At 41.4% G+C, this 19,213-nt stretch overlaps 1 protein-coding gene across 1 annotated transcript in view; it reads right to left on the bottom strand.

Annotated features, from left to right (window-relative positions):
- Positions 1 to 19,213, bottom strand: part of LOC134226775 (MOXD1 homolog 2-like) — a 387,300-nt gene that overhangs the window by 117,621 nt on the left and 250,466 nt on the right. Inside the window, exon 4 of the mRNA XM_062707752.1 lies at positions 18,742 to 19,011. Coding sequence (XP_062563736.1) covers positions 18,742 to 19,011 — 270 coding nt within the window. The remainder of the gene's footprint in view (positions 1 to 18,741; positions 19,012 to 19,213) is intronic.

Here is a 19,213-nt window from a genome sequence, read left to right as displayed (position 1 = left end):
ACCGGAAAGAAAGGATTACAGAACATTTCTAATTAAATTGAAAGAAGTCGCATATATTTACAATCTTGAAGCTACGACCGGAAGCCCTCGCAGAGGTATGTAACTGCAGCAATGAGAAAATGTGGGCATCAAAGCTGGAGACAAACATTCATTAGTAACGTACTTAGACTAGTCCCCAGATCCAATTTGAGGTCTGTCAGTGGAAGCTGCATACGAGAGGAGATGATAACATGTTGAGGGTACGTCCATGGATATCGTACCTTTTCTGAAGAGTAAGGGTGAACCCACGAAGCGCGTCTAATCTAGATAAAATCTGCTGTATTTAGGATTGGGGAGGCTCGGGGCCCAACATTTTTTGGGAGCCCTAAATATACCCACATTTAAAGGCAAATGATAAAACTGATTGGTTGGCCAGTCTCCTCCTAAATCCGGCCCTGCTTAAGACTAATCTAAAAAGCGTGACAGTTGGGTTAAAATTGATCTAAATATTAAATCTTTCCTCATAGAGTAATGGTTTTAATTTTTTTCTCATCTAGAATGAAGATACATGCACATACATGTCTATATCATGGCATCATGAATGGTGTCTAAATCAGATTAACATTTTTTATATGTGGGAAAAACACCAATAAATTATGGGAAGGGGGCAATGTGCCCTAGCTAAGCAAAGGCTGCTTTGATGTCTTAGCGGTAACGATATTCACGGGTATTTCTGCCTCTTGCAACAGTTAAACAATATAGCTAGCTGATGCCAACTTCAAATTGTAGAAAATCTCAACCATGTTGATAATATTACCAATTCCAAAACGTGTTGATATTTTATTGCCGGAAAACTTATTAGGCAAAACGCCTCTCAGCTAGTAGCTCTTAGGGAACACAGCACCACGTAAGGGCCACGTGCCACAGTCTGATATGTGTAAGGACATAAACGGGAACCTTCTTACGAACGAGCGTGAGGTGATCCAAAGGTGGCGGCACCACCACAAAGAGCATGAGCATGAGCATGAGCATGAGATGACCGTACAATTCGTAGTTGCTACTCCATGATTGACCAGAACTAGCGGAGTTGCACAGGGAACCAACAGATGGGACTTGGGATTAGCACTCCATCCTCAATGTGCACGTTCAGCTCAATTTTAACGAGTCAATAACGGCGCCGGCCACGTCCTTACGATCATCTAGGGAAGGGAAGGAATGTTAGTGTAACAACCGTTGTTTTAGAGACCGACGAATCGTCTGCATCTCTACGGTTGTTACGGGAAGGAGTATTGTAAGTAGGGAGAGGAAGTGTCATTACTTGGATCAGGATTCTCTTTGGTAAGTGGTGTAATCCAAGTAACTAGCATGTTAATGTTGACGCGAGAACAAAGTATAGATCAGTTACGACGTATTTTGTCATTGTTCACCCAACGTAAAGTCAGAAAATCAATTGCTCCGGTAGAGCTACTGTTAATTTTTCTTTCAACTGTTCGCGATAATCAGCTAGCGTGATTGTTTTGAATTCTTGTAACGCGAGGAAAAATAATCAATGTCCTAGCGATAGACAATACAATTGTAAGATTTGTTTTTGGTTGTTAAATACTGCGGATAATAGGGTTACTGCTCCTAGACTTCATCCCATAGCTCCGACATTCATCCCACGAAAAACAAAGTCATGAAAAGGAATTTTATTTGTTTTTTATTTTTGTGATGAGATGAATATGTTCAGTGAGATGGAAAATGGAATAGTTCTCCTAGTAGATTGTTGTTTTGTGATCGTGATCATGTGTTTCATCTAGTTAGCGAAAAGTCAGAGTGTCCTTATTATATACACCCGGGTTTTCTTTCGCACTGTTTGGTTTGAGTTGTTCAAAACCTTCAGCGTCAATGAAACAAGAAGTCAACTCCACGGAAAAATTAAACAAAAAAAAAATGGGGTTTTTAAAAAGCTGTGAAATTAGATTAGCCTGAAAATCGAGAAATTAATGAATTCCAAAATATTTGAATCATTTGTAAGTGTTGGTTGTGTTATGTGATGAGTGTTTCCGAGAAATTCGTGGAATTGTAGTTTTAAGCGTGAATTATTTGTGAATGGCAGGTAAACCTTTCGTTAAGTGTAGGTTTTCCCAGTTCAGTAGTGACTGCAGTAGAACAGGACGTGATTAGTCTCCACCACCCTATAAGACCGCATCCAATCACTCACCATAGTCCTCCAACCCAACACCAGAAGTCTAGAAGCACCACCGTCAAGCAGCCATGAAGGGGTGGCGTAATCGGGTTGCTGCAATGATGGGAGGTGACTGATCTGGAAAGCCCAAAATCGTTCACTATTCCAACGCATTTCGAAGTGAACGGATGTTTAATTTTCAAATAACCAAAGTAAGCAGATTAGATGAAGTTGCAGTGAAGAGAGTTTGTGGAAGTAGATCAGGCATATGGGTGAATTCGTAAAAAGTTCTGCTTCATCTTTCTAGAACATCGGAACTTTTAAAAACGTTCATCGATTCATCGGCAGCCATACTAACCACTTACCCCATATTTTTACGTGTCCCGGGGTATCTTATATTAATATTAATTATTACCTACAATAGCGTTAGCGTTAGCGTTAGCGTTAGCGTTAGCGTTGTTACGGTATACTTCGTAGATTGGACACTAGTGATACTCATGTTTTTCTTTTGAGATCCCTATGTAGAATGCTATCAGAAATCAAGAAGGGGAGGGATTCTTGATTTCAGTCTAACACAAAAATAACAAAGCATGAGAATCACTACTCCCGGCCACGCCCATCTTTACCGTAACTAGGGATATGGAAGGAAATGTTGATGTAGAACTTACTTAGTGAGAGGCCCCGGACTTGGCGACGCCCTCATAAGTTCTACGGAGTTGGTGTTTGGGTAGGGTAAGATAGGTCAAGGATGTTTGCCTCAAGCTGGCAATTCGACCCATAGCATATGTTGTTTATATGTTTCTAATTTAAACTCTTGCCAGCCGGCTGTCGAAAGAGTATATACTTATATCTATTCTATTTATTGTTTGTTCTTTAAACGTTCATGATTTATCAAGCCAATAGAGGCAGCAATATTTAGTTTTAGACTATGTATTCACTCGCGAAACTCTAACATTCCGACTTATTTTGTGGGGATAGATTATTAAAATATAGTTCTACTTCACACACGCTATACCTACATCTGCAGATAAATTACATCACCGATAAGGGAATAATGAAAGAGCTGATACACGACAATAGCACAAGATATTCAACGATTGGAATAAAATAGCAATAATGAAACATCCTCACCAATTTTCCTGGATGATAACGAGTTTTGAGACCGAAGCTGAATCATGCAGTGTGGCATCATATGCACCAACAACGTCCAACTGAGGCTCGCACTAATACATTTAAACACTCTTATAAGCTTGCATTGCACTATTCACAAGACACTTATTGCACAGTTATTTTGCATTTTTCATTTGATTAGTTTGACCAATATAGTTCATAAAGTTCAAATTAGTTTCATGGTTTTATCGAGAATTACGCTATGAAAAACAAAACAACTTAATTAGTTAACACCTACAATGGGGAAAACTGTGAAACTGTTGAGTATTTGATGGGTAATGATATTGTACCCTGCAAAAAAATGACTACCTCCTTTGGTTATCATTGTTTAAGGCACGTATAAACGACGAGCTTAATCTGTTTCTTACTGCTAAAAAATGAAATAAAAACAACAAGTTATTGAATGATTACTTACAAGAGTCATCACAATGTCAAAGGGCGGCCTCTAGCATTCAGTTAGACAACCCTCAATTATGCCAATACTTAGGAAATTAATAATGCTCAAAAAATACTCCCTTGATTTTGATCCAATAGTGGTTTGTAGCAACAGAGCATCATCTCATGTTTTTCATCCGTTTTCACCGCTAATTCTTGTCACTTTTATCACTTCCTCTTCCGGGATACAACTATAATGACCACTGCACAAATCAGAGAAAACCGAAAAAAAATTGAAAAAATGGATTGTAAAATAGAAATGTTATGAAAAATATGCATCCATTTGCGTCGCTTCAAAAGATAACTAATTTGAGAGCTACCAGCTAAATTCAGTTTTGGCTGCTGGTTTCCGAAGATGCAATTAACACAAAAGTAAAATTCAAGGGCACCCTGATATTAGCCGCACACTTTTAATCTAAACACAACTCCGTATATAAATTGCAAAAGCCACTTCGCGCACTTCGTAATTTGTAAAACTCGAATAAAAGAAATAAAATTTGAAATCACTAGAACATTTTTGCTCCATGAAAAATCGGCCGAACCTGACTCCTAATTTTGCACAAACGAAGAAAAACGTGACAACAATTTCAAAAAGCAGCCATCCGCGCGCATGGCTTGCTGCGATCTCAATATTAATTATTACCTACAATATTACTAAAACGACCGTTTCACTTCTGAAGTAATTTACACACACCTGTAAACAAAACAAGCTGCTCATGTAATTTACATCACAATTAAATATAATGTTTTGGGAAACATATAAAATTTTAAATGAAGTAAATTGAAACTTATCTTTGGACCGTCCTTTGTCATCACCCGCAGATCCGTACCGTACAAAATGTAGCACTCAACACTGGCTCGTCTCCTCACAATTTGTCACGAATCCGCTGACACACTGATCGATACGCACACGTTTTCCATAAGACTACACGGCCTACGGAACCCGATTCTACCGAATCTATCGAACACGAAAGAACCTGGTTATTTTTCTTGTTCCGCAGTCCGAGCTGCCATAACCAGCCGAAACAATTTCGAAGCGAGCAAAAAAACACGGATAATAATTTTTTATCGTCTGTATATGAGCGCGGTCTACTACGATCCGTCCAAGTTCCATTAATAATCTTTTTCTCAAAATGTTGAACGATGCTAAATTAAACATGAAGACACATTCAACTTATCTGCAACTTAATTTAAACAAACAATTAAATTTTGAAAGACGCATTGAAGCTACATGGTAAAAAATATGCAACTTAATGATTTTGTTTCGTGTTTGCAACATGAAGTGCAGTATTCTTTGTTTGTTTGTTTCCAAATGTCAAACACGTACTGCATTGCAATTTTATTGAAACATTGATCACAATTCGAAAGTTTTTGACATCTTGATGCAACTTTTTCGTGCTATGATGTTTTTCCAATGCCTTTAATGAAACTGAATAGAAACAAGGTGCTTTTATGAAGATGTTGCGTGTGCTACTTGGGATTACCTGTGCAGGATACTGAAAAGTAATTTTCAGAATAGGGTCAAAAGTCGATCGTAGTGTCTGCGGGTGTTCCACAGGGATCGATCCTCGGACCGGTTCTGTGGAATATTATACGACGGAGTATTACGCTTAAGTCTCCCGGCCGGTGTGAAAATACAAGGCTTCGCGGATGACGTAATGCTAGAGGTAACAGGAGACACTCTCGACGAAGTCGAACTGAAGGCTTCATACGCGTTTGGCAGAGTGGAGGAATGGCTCAACTCGAGGCGGTTGTTCTTTGCACATCACAAGACGGAAGTCGTGGTGGTGCATAACCGCCATGGGTTGCAGCAAGCGAGGATAAGAGTAGGGACCTGCACAGTTAACTCCGTGAGGTCTCTTAAGCATCTGGGCGTGGTGATCGACGATAAGCTCAATTTCACGGGGTACCAAACTAATTTGCTCGTTAAATATTGCGTAAAATACGCTTATACTGATGAAGGACAATTCCCCGAAAACCAATACCCCGAATGCAAATTCCCCGAATGTAACAATTTCCCGAATAAAACATTTCCCCGAATGCCTCCCTCTTTTATTTGAATATGCTGAATACGAAATGTGAGAAAAGGCGTAAGATGGCCAATCCGGAGATAGCAAGTTCGAGTTTCGTCTCGGCCTAGGACGATATCGGGTGGGAAACATACTTGGATCTTTATGCATAGTGTATCCGTCGTACTCGCCACACAAGATACATACTCATGCAATTGTTGCACATAGTAATGCTAATGGAACACGTTGAAAAGTAGGCAAAGTTCGAGATGGAAAGTAAAGTCATTGAAGAAGAGGCAATGCTTTCTTTGAATTACCGCATCTGGCCGGTATAAGGCGAAGTAAGGAGAAGCTTTCTTTAAATGAATACGTTTGCTCGGTATGATGAAGCATCAGCACGGTTTAATGCAAAGAGGTAAGATAATGACTTCTTTGAATGAGTGCATCTGCCCGGTATAAGACAAATCGAGGAGATGATGCCTTCTTCCGGTACAAAGCGAAGAGAGTAGTTAATACCTTCTAAAAAAACACATATGCTCTGTCCCTTCCTTAAATGAATTCGGAATGATGCGAATGGAGGAAATAATGCCTTCTTTAAATGATTTTGTCTATCCGGTATGAGACAATAGAAATAACTTTGAAAAAAAATGTCTGTCCGTTATCATGCAAGGAGAAAAGATATTCAATCTCCGGCCCCTATTCTACACTACATTTATATGAGAAAATGCCAATTTGCTAATGGAACATTCTACAAAATGGCATTCCACCAAAAGTCATCCTGAAAGAGTATAATCCATCAAACTTCATACCACGAGAGTTACATGCCACCAAATGTTAATCTGGTAGACCGGTAGTTCTCTACGGACACCTCAAGTAACATTTTTAGTTTTATAACGCTCTTGAAGACTATCATTTACTCTACAAGAGTGCCCTAAAACCATTGTGAAACCAAAATGTTACTGGGGACGAGACCTGGATGATGCTCGTGGAGGACCAACGCGCACTGGGAGTTTTCGAAAGGAAAGTGCTTCGTACCATCTATGGTGGGGTGCAGATGACGAGCGATACGTGGAGGAGGCGAATGAACCACGAGTTGCATCAGCTGTTGGGAGAACCATCCATCGTTCACACCGCGAAAATCGGAAGACTGCGGTGGGCCGGCACGTAGCCAGAATGTCGGACAGTAATCCGGTGGAAATAATTCTCGACAACGATTCGACGGGAACAAGATGGTGAGGTGCGCAGCGGGTAAGGTGGATCGATCAGGTGGAGGACGATTTGCGGACCCTCCGCAGACTGCGTGGTTAGCGAAGTGAAGCCATGGATCGAGCTGAATGGAGAAGACTTGTATGTATTGCACAGGCCACTCCGGCCTTAGTCTGGTAATAAAAATGTTAATCCGCAGAAACGAAATTAGCAAAATGTTTTTCGGTTAAATTTAGGAACTTTTTTCAAATGGACGTAATTGATTCTTACCTTGATTTTTGGAATAACGATTGTGCTCTTAATTCGAACTATTTTAGTCAACTAACGTACTCAACAGAAAAAATAGATTGCGATCTATCAGGTAGTAACGTCAGTTGCACGAAATATGCTGAATAGAGAGAGAGAGTAGGAGTCGTTTCAAATTTCAAGGTCAAATACAGTTACGCCTATTTGAAAAAAAAAATCCTAGAAATGATTTTTTTTTTCATTTTTATTGAAGAGATTTTCAGCCCCGAGCTGGTTCGCCTTTTGGGTGAAATGTTAAAAAAATCGATAGTCATTGGTTAACCTTACGTGACTCGCCTCGATGTTAAAAGTACAACAACTTTGAAAAAAGCACGCTTGTCGTTTACAAGAGCGGCGGGACATCCTCCATTTCCATATTCCGAGAAGACATATTTTATTAAAGATTCGGGGTAATTGCATTCCGGGAATTTGCATTCGGGGAATTGTCGTGCAATCGCTTATACAAAACTACTCAAAACTAAATTCTGGATAGCACTATTATAACATTATCAAGCCTATTGCATACATCTGTTTAAGAGCATTGTAACGATATATAAATATGTTACTCTTGAGACGAAAATATGGTAAAGCTGCCCGTTTCCTAAAAAACGTAAAAATGTCATTTCCAAGAGGGGCACGCCCCCCACCCCACCCTAAAAAATTAAAAAAAAATAAAACCGCGCTTATTATAAAAATACACTGAGGATACTGGTCGTAAGATTTTCATACGACAAAACTTGTGAGAATGAGAATGTTTCATAAGAATTGAACTATGAAAATCTTAAAATCTTATTTCGGTCAAATCTATCTTTTTATTGGATATCCAACAAAACAATTCCTCGAAGCGTCGGTGGACGTGTGGTGTGATCACACGCCTCCTTATCACGACGTCCATGGTTCGAAACCAGTTAAAATTTTTTTTTAAACGAACTTAAAATTGTTCATAAGATTGTGATTTTCATAAGATTTCACAAGAAATGCATTTCATTAGTGAATCGTATTAAAAACAATACACTTTCTTGTGGCGAAATTTCAAAAGAGAATCGTATGATAGTCTTACGACCAGTATCCTCAGTGTAGAGAAGGTGTATTCATCACATTTTACCCGCCCTAATCGAAAATTGTTTTTTTGGAAATTTTGGCCACTCCTTTATCTGGGGCTGTCCTATTGTGGAATAGGATATTTGGCTAAATATGACATTAAGCCGTTATTAAGCTTATTCGGCTGAATAGGACAATCGGCCGAATATGACATTTGACCGAACATGTCATTTGGTCGAGCCGAACATTTGGCCGAATAGGTCATTCGAAAAGTGAGAAATAAGGTGTGAAAAGTGAGACGTATTCTTATTTTCCACAGTGAGAAGTGAGAAATGAGAAGTGAAATGAAGCGTGAACTGTTACTGTTACTGTTGTTGGGTTCTTCTTTTTATTGGCATTACATCCCCACACTGGGACAGAGTCGCCTCGCAGCTTAGTGTTCATTAAGCACTTCCACAGTTATTAACAGCGAGGTTTCTAAGCCAAGTTACCATTTTTGCATTCGTATATCATGAGGCTGACAACTTTTATGATACTTTTATGCCCAGGGAAGTCGAGACAATTTCCAATCCGAAAATTGCCTAGACCGGCACCGGGAATCGAACCCACGGCTAAGGAGGGCCGTGGGGTTAGATGCAGTAAATTGAAATTTTTTAACGATTCACAGGCTTTTTACAAAATGAACAAAAATATGCAATCATGGGCAGTATAACGCTTTAACATTACAAATAAAAAAAGTTACATGACAAATAAAGTCGAGTCAAGTACGAGACACTGAATACGGCCTTACTGTTGAGGTCGAAATACGTATCTGTCAAGATTCAATTAAGTGGTGGAATTCAATGGGATTGTACAAACTCGTCTTATGACAAGGGATTACAAATAAATCACAGGTTACTTTCCCTTCATATCCTGGGTAGCCTTTTCACTGTAGTGAACTTTGGGACCGTCTTTTATCTATCCAGAGAGGGTTATTCTCTGGAAAACATCGTCCGAGTTATTCATGGTAGCGAGACGTATTCATTCAATGAAGGGTCAAATCTCACATGGCTTGTCACGTAATTAAACCCTGATCCCATCTTGGTCTCAGTCTTGTAATTAAACTAGCCTATTAAGACTGAATCATGCTGCAAGTCATACGTCGATCTTTGTTGCTTGACTATGACTATGAACGGTGACCAATGACAAGCCTGCTGGAGCGAAATCAAATCGGGGAAGCACGACATTCCTCAACGCAGTTCTCACGGGAAAATCGATGGTTTTCCGTTCAGCCATCACCCACTTTGAAACTTTAGCTTGGCTTTTACACGGGCTCAGCAGCTGTGCGCCAGGCGATTCTATATTCGCCGCCATCGTCAAGAACAGACTCGCCGCCATCACCACAAACCGGTTCACCGCTATCGCACCGGTGAAAGCCATCAAGTCGACGAAGAAGAAAACTTGCGCAGGTATGTGAGTAGTGGGTAGACATGGCCATGCACTAAAAAAATTTTCAGTTACCATACCAACCCTAAATCTTGTACCTCCGAAACAAATAAAGGTTCTCTCAAACACACGAGACGCGATTATATCGCTTAGCGACTGCGATTTTGTTGCCGTTGGTATGGAGTATTACCTGCAAGGTTAGCTACTTGGACCACTTCAAAACGGTAATTCCCAAAATTTGGCACAAAATGTCCATCCACTAGCACACCTTGCATGCCATTTGTGATGGATTCGAGGAACGTTTGAAGCTCGTGAAGAAGTACAAAACAGAGGTCATTCCAGGAGAAATGTTGTAAATATTCCTTTCAAACAATGCTTTCAATAAAATGGACCAGGAAAATAAATAATTTAATCTAATTTTTTAATATATTTTGGAAGTGTATACGGATTCATTGAACACCCTATACATGAGTGTTGTAGGAAATCCAGCAAGTTCAGATGAAATCGAAAGACTGAAAAACAAAAAAGCCCCCAAGGACGATACCACCAGGAGAGCTACTTAAGGTTACTCCTCACGGAATCCAAGTTTCGAAGTGCTCGCGTTTTCGGGGGCACACCACTCGAAACGGAGGCGGCGCACAACTGTCATTTTTGTTGATTTAGCTTTGCTGCGTCGCAGCATGCGTGAAATAATTAAAATGACAGGTATGCGTTGCTTTCGTATCACACCACTCGCCCCCAAAAACGCGAGCACTTTGAAACTTGGATTCCACGAGGAGTGACCTTAAACACGGTGGTGACATTGAGCGCTGCACTGGATAATTTTCAAGATTTAGCGGAGAAAGATAGGCCAGAGGACTGGGTGGAAGGTGTCGTGTGTCCCATCTGCAAAAAAGACGATAAACTGGATTGTAGCAACTATCGCGCGAAGTCGTCTTTTACACCCATCATATATATAAGACGATTCCATTTAAATCCACCACATTTTGTAATATTTACAAAAAGATGATGTATAGACTACAAAACGAGGTAGAATTAAATGGAAGTACTATACTCGTCTTATGACAAAAAGGCATTCCACTGAAAGAGCTTAAATAATTATCTCATACGGATGGTGTTCACGCCTTAAACTTTTTCAGCAAGTATATTTTTGCATAACCCGGATAGTAGTCATGAACAGAATAATAAAACATGATATGGACTTGGACTGAATGATATAAGAGGTGAAAGAACAGACTATGGATAAGAACAAACTAATAGCTCGAGATATTGATCACCTATTAAAAGTATCAAAACCTGATAACCTCATGAAAGCTCAGTGCAGAATATTGATATTGTCGTCTGTTTTATTATCTATTATATCAATCAAATCCCTATTTCATTTTTCCACGATTTGTCACGATTTGTTATTATTGAGCTATTATTGCTGAGTTATTATTGCTCGGATATTGTGCCAAAAAGTATCGAAACTACAGCAACATGCTGCTTTAGGGACATCGAATGAAAAAGTATGGTTGATGCCGATTTTCTCCCGGTGAACAGCAATCAATCAGTCCAATCTACCTCTGCTAGATACCAACTTGATAAAGAAGCTTATTATGGCGTCGACGACGAGGTACAGTGATCCTTCGCTAATTGTGACGCGACATTACCCCCATTAAACAATGTCCCTAGAAACTCTATGAGCGAATGTGTATTATAAAGTATAAAGTATCTGCATTGAGCTTAACTACAGAAATTTGGCTCCAGTTATGTCATATCATTCCACGTCGAGCATCCGAGCGAGACGGTTGTAAGTCCGCGTACGGTCTGCTTCTCTTTTGGTTTTTTTTCCTGAAGTACAGGTAGAGGTTTTTTCCGAAAGTGTTTTGAAGCATAGTGCTTTAGTGGAAGTGGTGCTTAGCTGAAGCAGTTAAGTAGCCATTTAGTTGCTTTTGCAAGACAACGCAAAGTTTTGCAGTTTCTTCGGCGTCCATCGCAGGCGCAGGCATCATCGCCCCACGCCGACAGTCATCATCCATCGTGCGTCTCCACCAACACATACGCTGCCGTCCTGCCACCATCCACCCAGTTGCAGTGTTGTCTGCGGTAAGAATACCAACAACAGCGTGGTTCGCTTCGACCGCACCACCGCCCCGGCGATTGTCCATCCAGTCAGTGTGTGCTGCCAGAACCGTTAGCCGGCGACACAGCAGTGTGAACGCAAGTATTTACTTGAGCTCCCTCTCGTTGTTCCCCTCTTTTCTCCATCTTATTGGAATAGTTTTTTTCCTTTTTCTTTAACTCGTCTTCCCCTCTCATTAATTTGTGTGTGTGTGTTTGTTTCTGTCCTTGTGATAATTGCTTAGTTTTAAAATAGATTGTGCCTCGCTGCAGCGGCGCATTTCGTGTCCGCAATGCGTGAAGGCGAAGATGGCGGGGTACATCGTATTCCATGTCTAATTTTTCGTTGCATTCGGGTGTTCCAAACCAAAACGAAATGGACACCAGCAACGCTAAAATTTCCTCTACGAGCCCCCGTCCCAAGGTCTACCCTCACGACTCTAGTGGGCCGTATGTTGTTTTCTTTCGACCCAAAGGCAAACGTTTGAATATCAGCCAGATCAGCAAAGATCTGGAAAAGCGATTTTCGTCTGTCACGACCATTGACATGGTTGGGTCCAGTAAACTCCGTGTCACGGTCAGTGATCGCAAACAGGTCAACGAGATTGCCACCTGTGAGCTTTTCACTCTCGAATATAAGGTGTATTTACCGTCAGCAGTGTGTAAGATCGCGGGGGTGGTGACGGAGGGAAGTATGACATGCGACGATTTGAAACAAGGTTTCGGTCGTTTCAAGAACGTTTCTTTGCCTCCTGTTGCGATACTGGATTGCAAACAAATGTATTCGGTGTCGCAGGAGGGAGAGAAGCGGATTTATTCCCCGTCCGACTCTTTCTGCGTCACCTTTTCCGGATCCGCATTGCCTGACTACGTAGTGATTGGCAAACTTCGTCTACCTCTTCGGCTGTATGTACCGAAGGTGATGAACTGTGTTAATTGCAAGCAGCTGGGCCACACCGCTCAGTACTGCTGCAATAAACCTCGCTGTGCATCATGCGGAGAGAAGCATGTGGAAGGGGCGTGCAAGACGGCACCGAAATGTGTCTATTGTAACGAAAGCCCTCCACATGCTCTAGAAGCTTGCCCAACGTACATACAGCAGCGATTCCACCAGAAACGGTCTCTTCAGCAGCGTTCTCGGCGAAGTTACGCCGAAATGTTGAGGAAGGCCGCTTCTCCAGTCGTTTCTGACACCATCTACTTGTCTCTTCCTTTGGACGATCAAGGTAGCTCCGACTCCGAGGTTGGAAATGGGGTTCCCTTTGTTTTCAATGGCTCAACGAGGAAGAGAATAAAACAGAGCCAGCGACCCTCGAAAAAGCCTAAAAAACAGCCTCAAAGTGATCTTCAATCCAACATGGTCGAATTCAAAGCGAGTGGAAATACTCAAAAACGTTCAACTTTTGTGGTTTCACATCGGGATGATCGAGAGTTTCCACCGCTTCCGGGAACATCTAAAATCCCAGATGCCCCAATTTTTGCGATTTCTCAGCCAGAAGGAGAGCATAGAGAGCGAGCAGAAGAGCCCCCGAGCGCTCCAATGTTCACTCTTTCTGGCATCGTGGAGCTCATCCTCAACTTCTTTGATGCTTCCGACCCCGTGAAGAACATGGTCAAAACTGTTCTTCCTATTCTGACTCCTCTCCTGAAGCAGCTGGCTTCAAAAATGCCCCTCCTCGAGTCATTTGTATCCTTCGATGGCTAACTTAGTCAATAAGGGTAACACGATTTCGATTCTACAGTGGAACTGTCGAAGTATTCTTCCAAAATTAGATATTTTTAAATTTTTAGTTGACAAATTACAATGCGATGCTTTTGCTTTATGTGAAACATGGCTAACACCAGATGTGAACCTTCAATTTCCTGATTTCAACATAATCCGCCGCGATCGGGCAAATCGATATGGAGGGGTGTTGTTAGGGATCAAAAAACAGCACTCCTTTTATAGAGTCGATCTTGCGCCGATGTCTGGCACCGAAGCTGTCGCATGTCAGGTGACTATTCGAGGAAAAGACCTCAGTATCGCCTCGATATATCTTCCTCCAAACACCGCGATATCTCGTAGAGATCTCTCGCACATCTGCTCGGTTATGCCCGAGCCACGGTTGCTCTTGGGAGATTTTAACTCCCACGGAACAGGCTGGGGAACTGTACGACGACAACCGTTCAACAATGATATACGACCTCTGCGACGACTTTAATATGTCAATTTTGAATACAGGAGAAGTTACACGAGTGGCTCCTCCAGCAAGAGATAGCCGTCTAGATCTTTCCATTTGTTCGAGCTCATTATCGTTGGACTGTACTTGGAAGGTGGTCCAAGATCCCCATGGTAGTGATCATTTGCCGATCGAAGTCTCAATTTCCAATGGACGTAATCAATCTGTTTCTATCGACCTCTCATATGACCTCACGAAGCACATCGATTGGGGCACATATGCGGAGGCCATCATTGATGGCGTAATGTCGATAGAAGCACTTCCACCGCGAGAAGAGTACGAGTTTCTATCCCAGTTGATCCTTGACAGTGCTCTTCAGGCACAAAGCCGGCCAGTGCCAGGAGCTTCGGTTCGTAGGAAACCACCCAGTCCGTGGTGGGATGTCGAGTGTACACAACTTTATCGCAAGAAATCCGCCGCTTTCAAAGAATTTCGGAAACACGGTTCGATCGTTCTTCACAAACGGTACATCGCGCTCGAGATCCAGTTCAAGAAACTGGTCAAAGTGAAGAAACGTGGATATTGGCGCACTTTCGTTGAAGGTTTATCGCGCGAGACTTCAATGAAAACTCTGTGGACCGTCGGGAGAAGAATGCGCAACGCGTCGTCCGTAAATGAAGATCGTGAAAGCTCTTCGCGGTGGATACTTGACTTCGCAAAGAAAGTTTGTCCGGATTCGGTGCGCCGGTGAAACAAGAGCTACGTGATGCTTTTGCTGATACGGATGACATGGATCGCCCGTTTTCGATGATTGAATTCTCGCTTGCTCTCCTTTCATGTAACAATTCCGCTCCAGGGATGGATAGAATCAGGTTCAATTTGCTTAAAAACCTCCCAGACGTCGCTAAGAGGCGCTTATTGAGCCTGTTCAACCAGTTTCTGGAGTGCAACATTGTTCCGGATGATTGGAGGCAAGTGAGGGTGATAGCCATCCAGAAGCCCGGAAAACCCGCGTCGGATTATAACTCGTATCGCCCCATCGCGATGCTGTCATGTCTTCGGAAGTTGTTGGAGAAGATGATTCTCTTCCGGCTAGACAAATGGGTTGAATCGAATAGTTTTTTGTCAGATACACAATTTGGTTTCCGCAGGGGCAAGGGAACGAATGACTGTCTTTCGTTGCTTTCTTCAGAAATTCAGCTTACTTTCGCAAAAAAAGAGATGGTTGTCTTTTCAAAAAAACATAAGCCGGCAAAGTTCCCGCTCCAACTGATGGGTAAGACAATCACTCATAGCATGTCTTCTAAATACCTCGGGGTCTGGTTCGACTCGAAATGTACCTTCGGGAAGCTCATTGTGTATCTGACACAAAAATGCCAGAAACGGATCAACTTCATGCGATCAATACCCGGAACATGGCGGGGGGCGCATCCCGAAGATCTTATGACGTTGTATAGAACAACCATTTTGTCGGTCCTCGAATACGGTAGTTTCTGCTTCCAGTCCGCGGCGAAAACACACATGCTGAAGCTTCAACGGATTCAGTACCGCTGTCTTCGTATCGCGTTAGGATGTATGAATTCGACACATACGATGAGCTTGGAAGTACTTGCGGGAGTACTGCCACTAACAGATCGTTTCGCGGAATTATCGCTCCGGTTCCTCATCCGCTGTGAGGTTCTCAATCCATTGGTCATTGACAACTTCGAGAAGCTGCTCGAACAAAACCCTCAATCTCGATTCATGAGTATTTACCACTGGTACATAACGCTGGAGGTAAGCCCATCTTCGGTTGACACCAATCGTGCTAACTTCTTAGACTCTTACAGTTCCTCTGTTACTTTTGATCTGTCCATGAAGCAGGAGGTTCATGGAATACCAGACTTTCTGTGTGCGGAGGTCATACCTCCATTATTTGCAAGCAAATACGGGCACGCCAGTGAGGAGAGAAGCTTTTTTACTTTGTGAACATCAGCATCGTAATTACTTAAGCACCCTCAAATCCTTTCCTTTCCTACTGTATTATTGTATTCCCTAACCTCGACTAAACCGCGAGTCTTTCGGTTCCCCAAAACTAACACTATGTATAAGAATCAAGAAATGTATTCACCTGTCATAAGACGAGTTTGAACAATCCCATTGAATTCCACCACTTAATTGTATCCTGACAGATACGTATTTCGACCTCAACAGTAAGGCCGTCTTCAGTGTCTTGTACTTGACTCGACTTAGTCAAGTCAAGTACAAGACACTGAAGACGGCCTTACTGTTGAGGTCGAAATACGTATCTGTCAGGATACAATTAAGTGGTGGAATTCAATGGGATTGTTCAAACTCGTCTTATGACAGGTGAAAACATTCCACTAAAAAGCTCAAAATAATTTTCTTATCAAGAAATGTATTGTTAAACTTGATTTCGGCTCCGTAACGCTTCACGGCAAATGAGCCTTCCAAATAAACGAAAGTTAAAAAAAAAAAGTTATGTCATATGGTGCATGCACTAGTTTATAAAATAGTAAGATGTTCAAAAATTTATAAAAACTGCATCGATGCAAAGAAAATTAGTATAGGTGCTATAGCTCCTCTTCTAATGGAAGCACCTGACGATTTTTGAACGAGACATATGATGAGAGAAAAAACGACCATACGCAGATAACAGTAAATCCAATAAATCAAAGATATCAAATCTTCTAATTAATTCCACAACGCATTCAATTAGCCAGAACAGAACATCTGATGAAAGTGTATGATATCCGGTATCAGAGAAAAAAAAAACAGAAACATTACCTAGCCCTCTGCAAAACGTGCCACGTGGTAATGGCATCACCTTACCCCCGAACTTTGTCCTTCTATCACCGACCACCACAAAACACGCATTAATAAAATAAACCCCTCGAAAGCTTCAGCTTCCTCTACTGAAACGCGTCGCCACCATCACGCTGTAAGTTGATCGCCATCCGCGCGCGGTTGCTGCACTTGAGCTCATGTTTATTTGAAACCGGAGCACCACTCGCTCACCCCGACACTACTTTCACTATCGATTCAGGGGGAAATCGTCCTCATCTTTGTCATCTGCGTACCGAACAATTGAGATTGAATTTAGCGATGAAACAACGTGCCGCCGTCGTTGTTTTTCGAACGAGACTTGCTTCCGTCCAGATTTATTGATAGAGGGAAGATTATTACATCCTTAACCTAAATATTTGCTCTTTGACGACGGTTGCCGCCGACGCAGACGAGAACCACGGCAACGACGGACCGGATGGGTCGGGTGGAGAAGCAATAAGCAATAAAACGGTTCTCCCCCTGAGGCAAATTCGGGGATCAGCTGCCGTAGCGGGAAAACCGTTCTTAGAAACATTGTAAATGCACTCTTACCACACTCAACGTTGGTATTCAAAAAAGATTCCACCCGGAAGGGGGTTTGGTGTTTGAAGTATTTGCTTGACGATGAGAGTGCGTTTCCGGCCAAGGCGAGGGTCAAATCAAGATTACTTCCGGTTTTCGACAGGTCAGGGCATGAACTTGGGATTTTTTACATTAAAGCTTATGTACTGGTAGGACAACTATTTGAACTGACCTTTTTACTTATTTGAAATATTGATTTAAAAACATTATAAGACACGTGGACTTCAAAATTTCTTCACTGTTACAATTATTGTTCGTTCAAAACTCATATGTAAACTAACATCACAGGAAACAATGAAAGAAATTAATCGACGTGAAAAATAGGAAGTAAAAAACTGACTATGTAGTTTGATATCATTTTAAACCATCATGCCATTTTAAATTTACAATAATTTATTTCGGCACGGATTTTCGGAACAAACAATGAGGGCATTTATATTTTGCTAAATCACTGTCGTAATACTTTTGTGCTCAAGAGTGTGAGATGTAGTTCATCAAAACAGAACTTAATGGTTAACATATTAGTTTTAGAGTGTCGTGTCACCATGTTCTTCATTACTATCTAGCCATAAAAGAAGAATTATGAGCTGATGAATCGGAACAGTTATCATACAGTGCCTTAATTTCCATTGTTACACTTTCCGATCATCCGGATGTATTTACATTGCTACTGGACTCGGATCGCCCACAGATTACTGCAATGCTCAAGATTACCCGCTGGCTTGTCGGTTGTCGTTAAAGAATTGAAACTCTTCTCTGTGCATTGAGGTCGAATATCGAATGAAGGGAGCCCACTTCTTTGCATCATTCTGCACACATTTCAGAGATTCTAGCATCAGTGATGCTTCATGTACGTACTATTCCTTCAATTTTACAATGCAAATAGTACTCGTCGACAGGATATTAAATTTTCAATTTTCGGTTTTCGTTTGCTTTCTTGTCAGATGCGGACGCAAGGGTGGTGTTACTGTGTAAGTATAATATGTGCTTGTTGTATACAACTAAATGCGGTAAGGAAAATTGCTTCTATATGTAAGTGATGTTGTGTGCCACTATCTGGATTCCAACACTAAATTGAATTCACTATTTTTGTAAATATTTAAAAGTCGTGTCTTCGGGATTGCATTTTCTTTAATATGCATTATTGTTTAAAGTAAATGTTGAACATAGAACGCATATGCTTTGTCTATTAGATGATTAAAAAATCCTATCAAGTAAACACAAGATCTTATATGATGTCAATTGGGTGATATAGCGAAGGTGAAATACAAGCTTGCCCTTAAATTTGTTCGTATTTTGCTTGTACACTTGTCATATGCGACACTGTAATTTGATTAATTCATGTCTTACTTACCCGTACAAGATGGTGTTTCTCGTTGAAATCGTCCAGTCTGAAGATTTTGCACCAGTAAAGGCTCTCGTCAGTCTCCGGAAGCTCAACATCTTCGTTTCTTAGCTCTAAGATATTGATCTCACCCGTCTTGGTTAGAGGCTGCTGGGTAGTACTCTGCGTCACGAACATCGATCGAGATCCTTTGAAGGCTTCCATCGGATCCGGCAGTACCAGGGATCCCTTCTGTGGCTTTTCCTTCGAGTACATAAATATCACTCGCATAGTGTCATTCTGAAAATATAAATCAAATAACAAAAGACAATGAGAAAATTAAATCCATTTTACGCACAAATCGGTGAAATTTGCTCTGAAACCGCTCAATAATTCATGCAACTGATTGAAATTCGTCGCCCTCGGATGCTTGGCTTTTTTTTTTCGCTACGGGCGCAAATAATTACCACCGAGCGTCGCCGGGACAATCGAAACGAATTAA

This window comes from Armigeres subalbatus, chromosome 3 (genome assembly GCF_024139115.2).
Source record: "Armigeres subalbatus isolate Guangzhou_Male chromosome 3, GZ_Asu_2, whole genome shotgun sequence".
Taxonomy (NCBI): domain Eukaryota; kingdom Metazoa; phylum Arthropoda; class Insecta; order Diptera; family Culicidae; genus Armigeres; species Armigeres subalbatus.
This window is presented reverse-complemented; position numbering and strand designations above follow the sequence as displayed.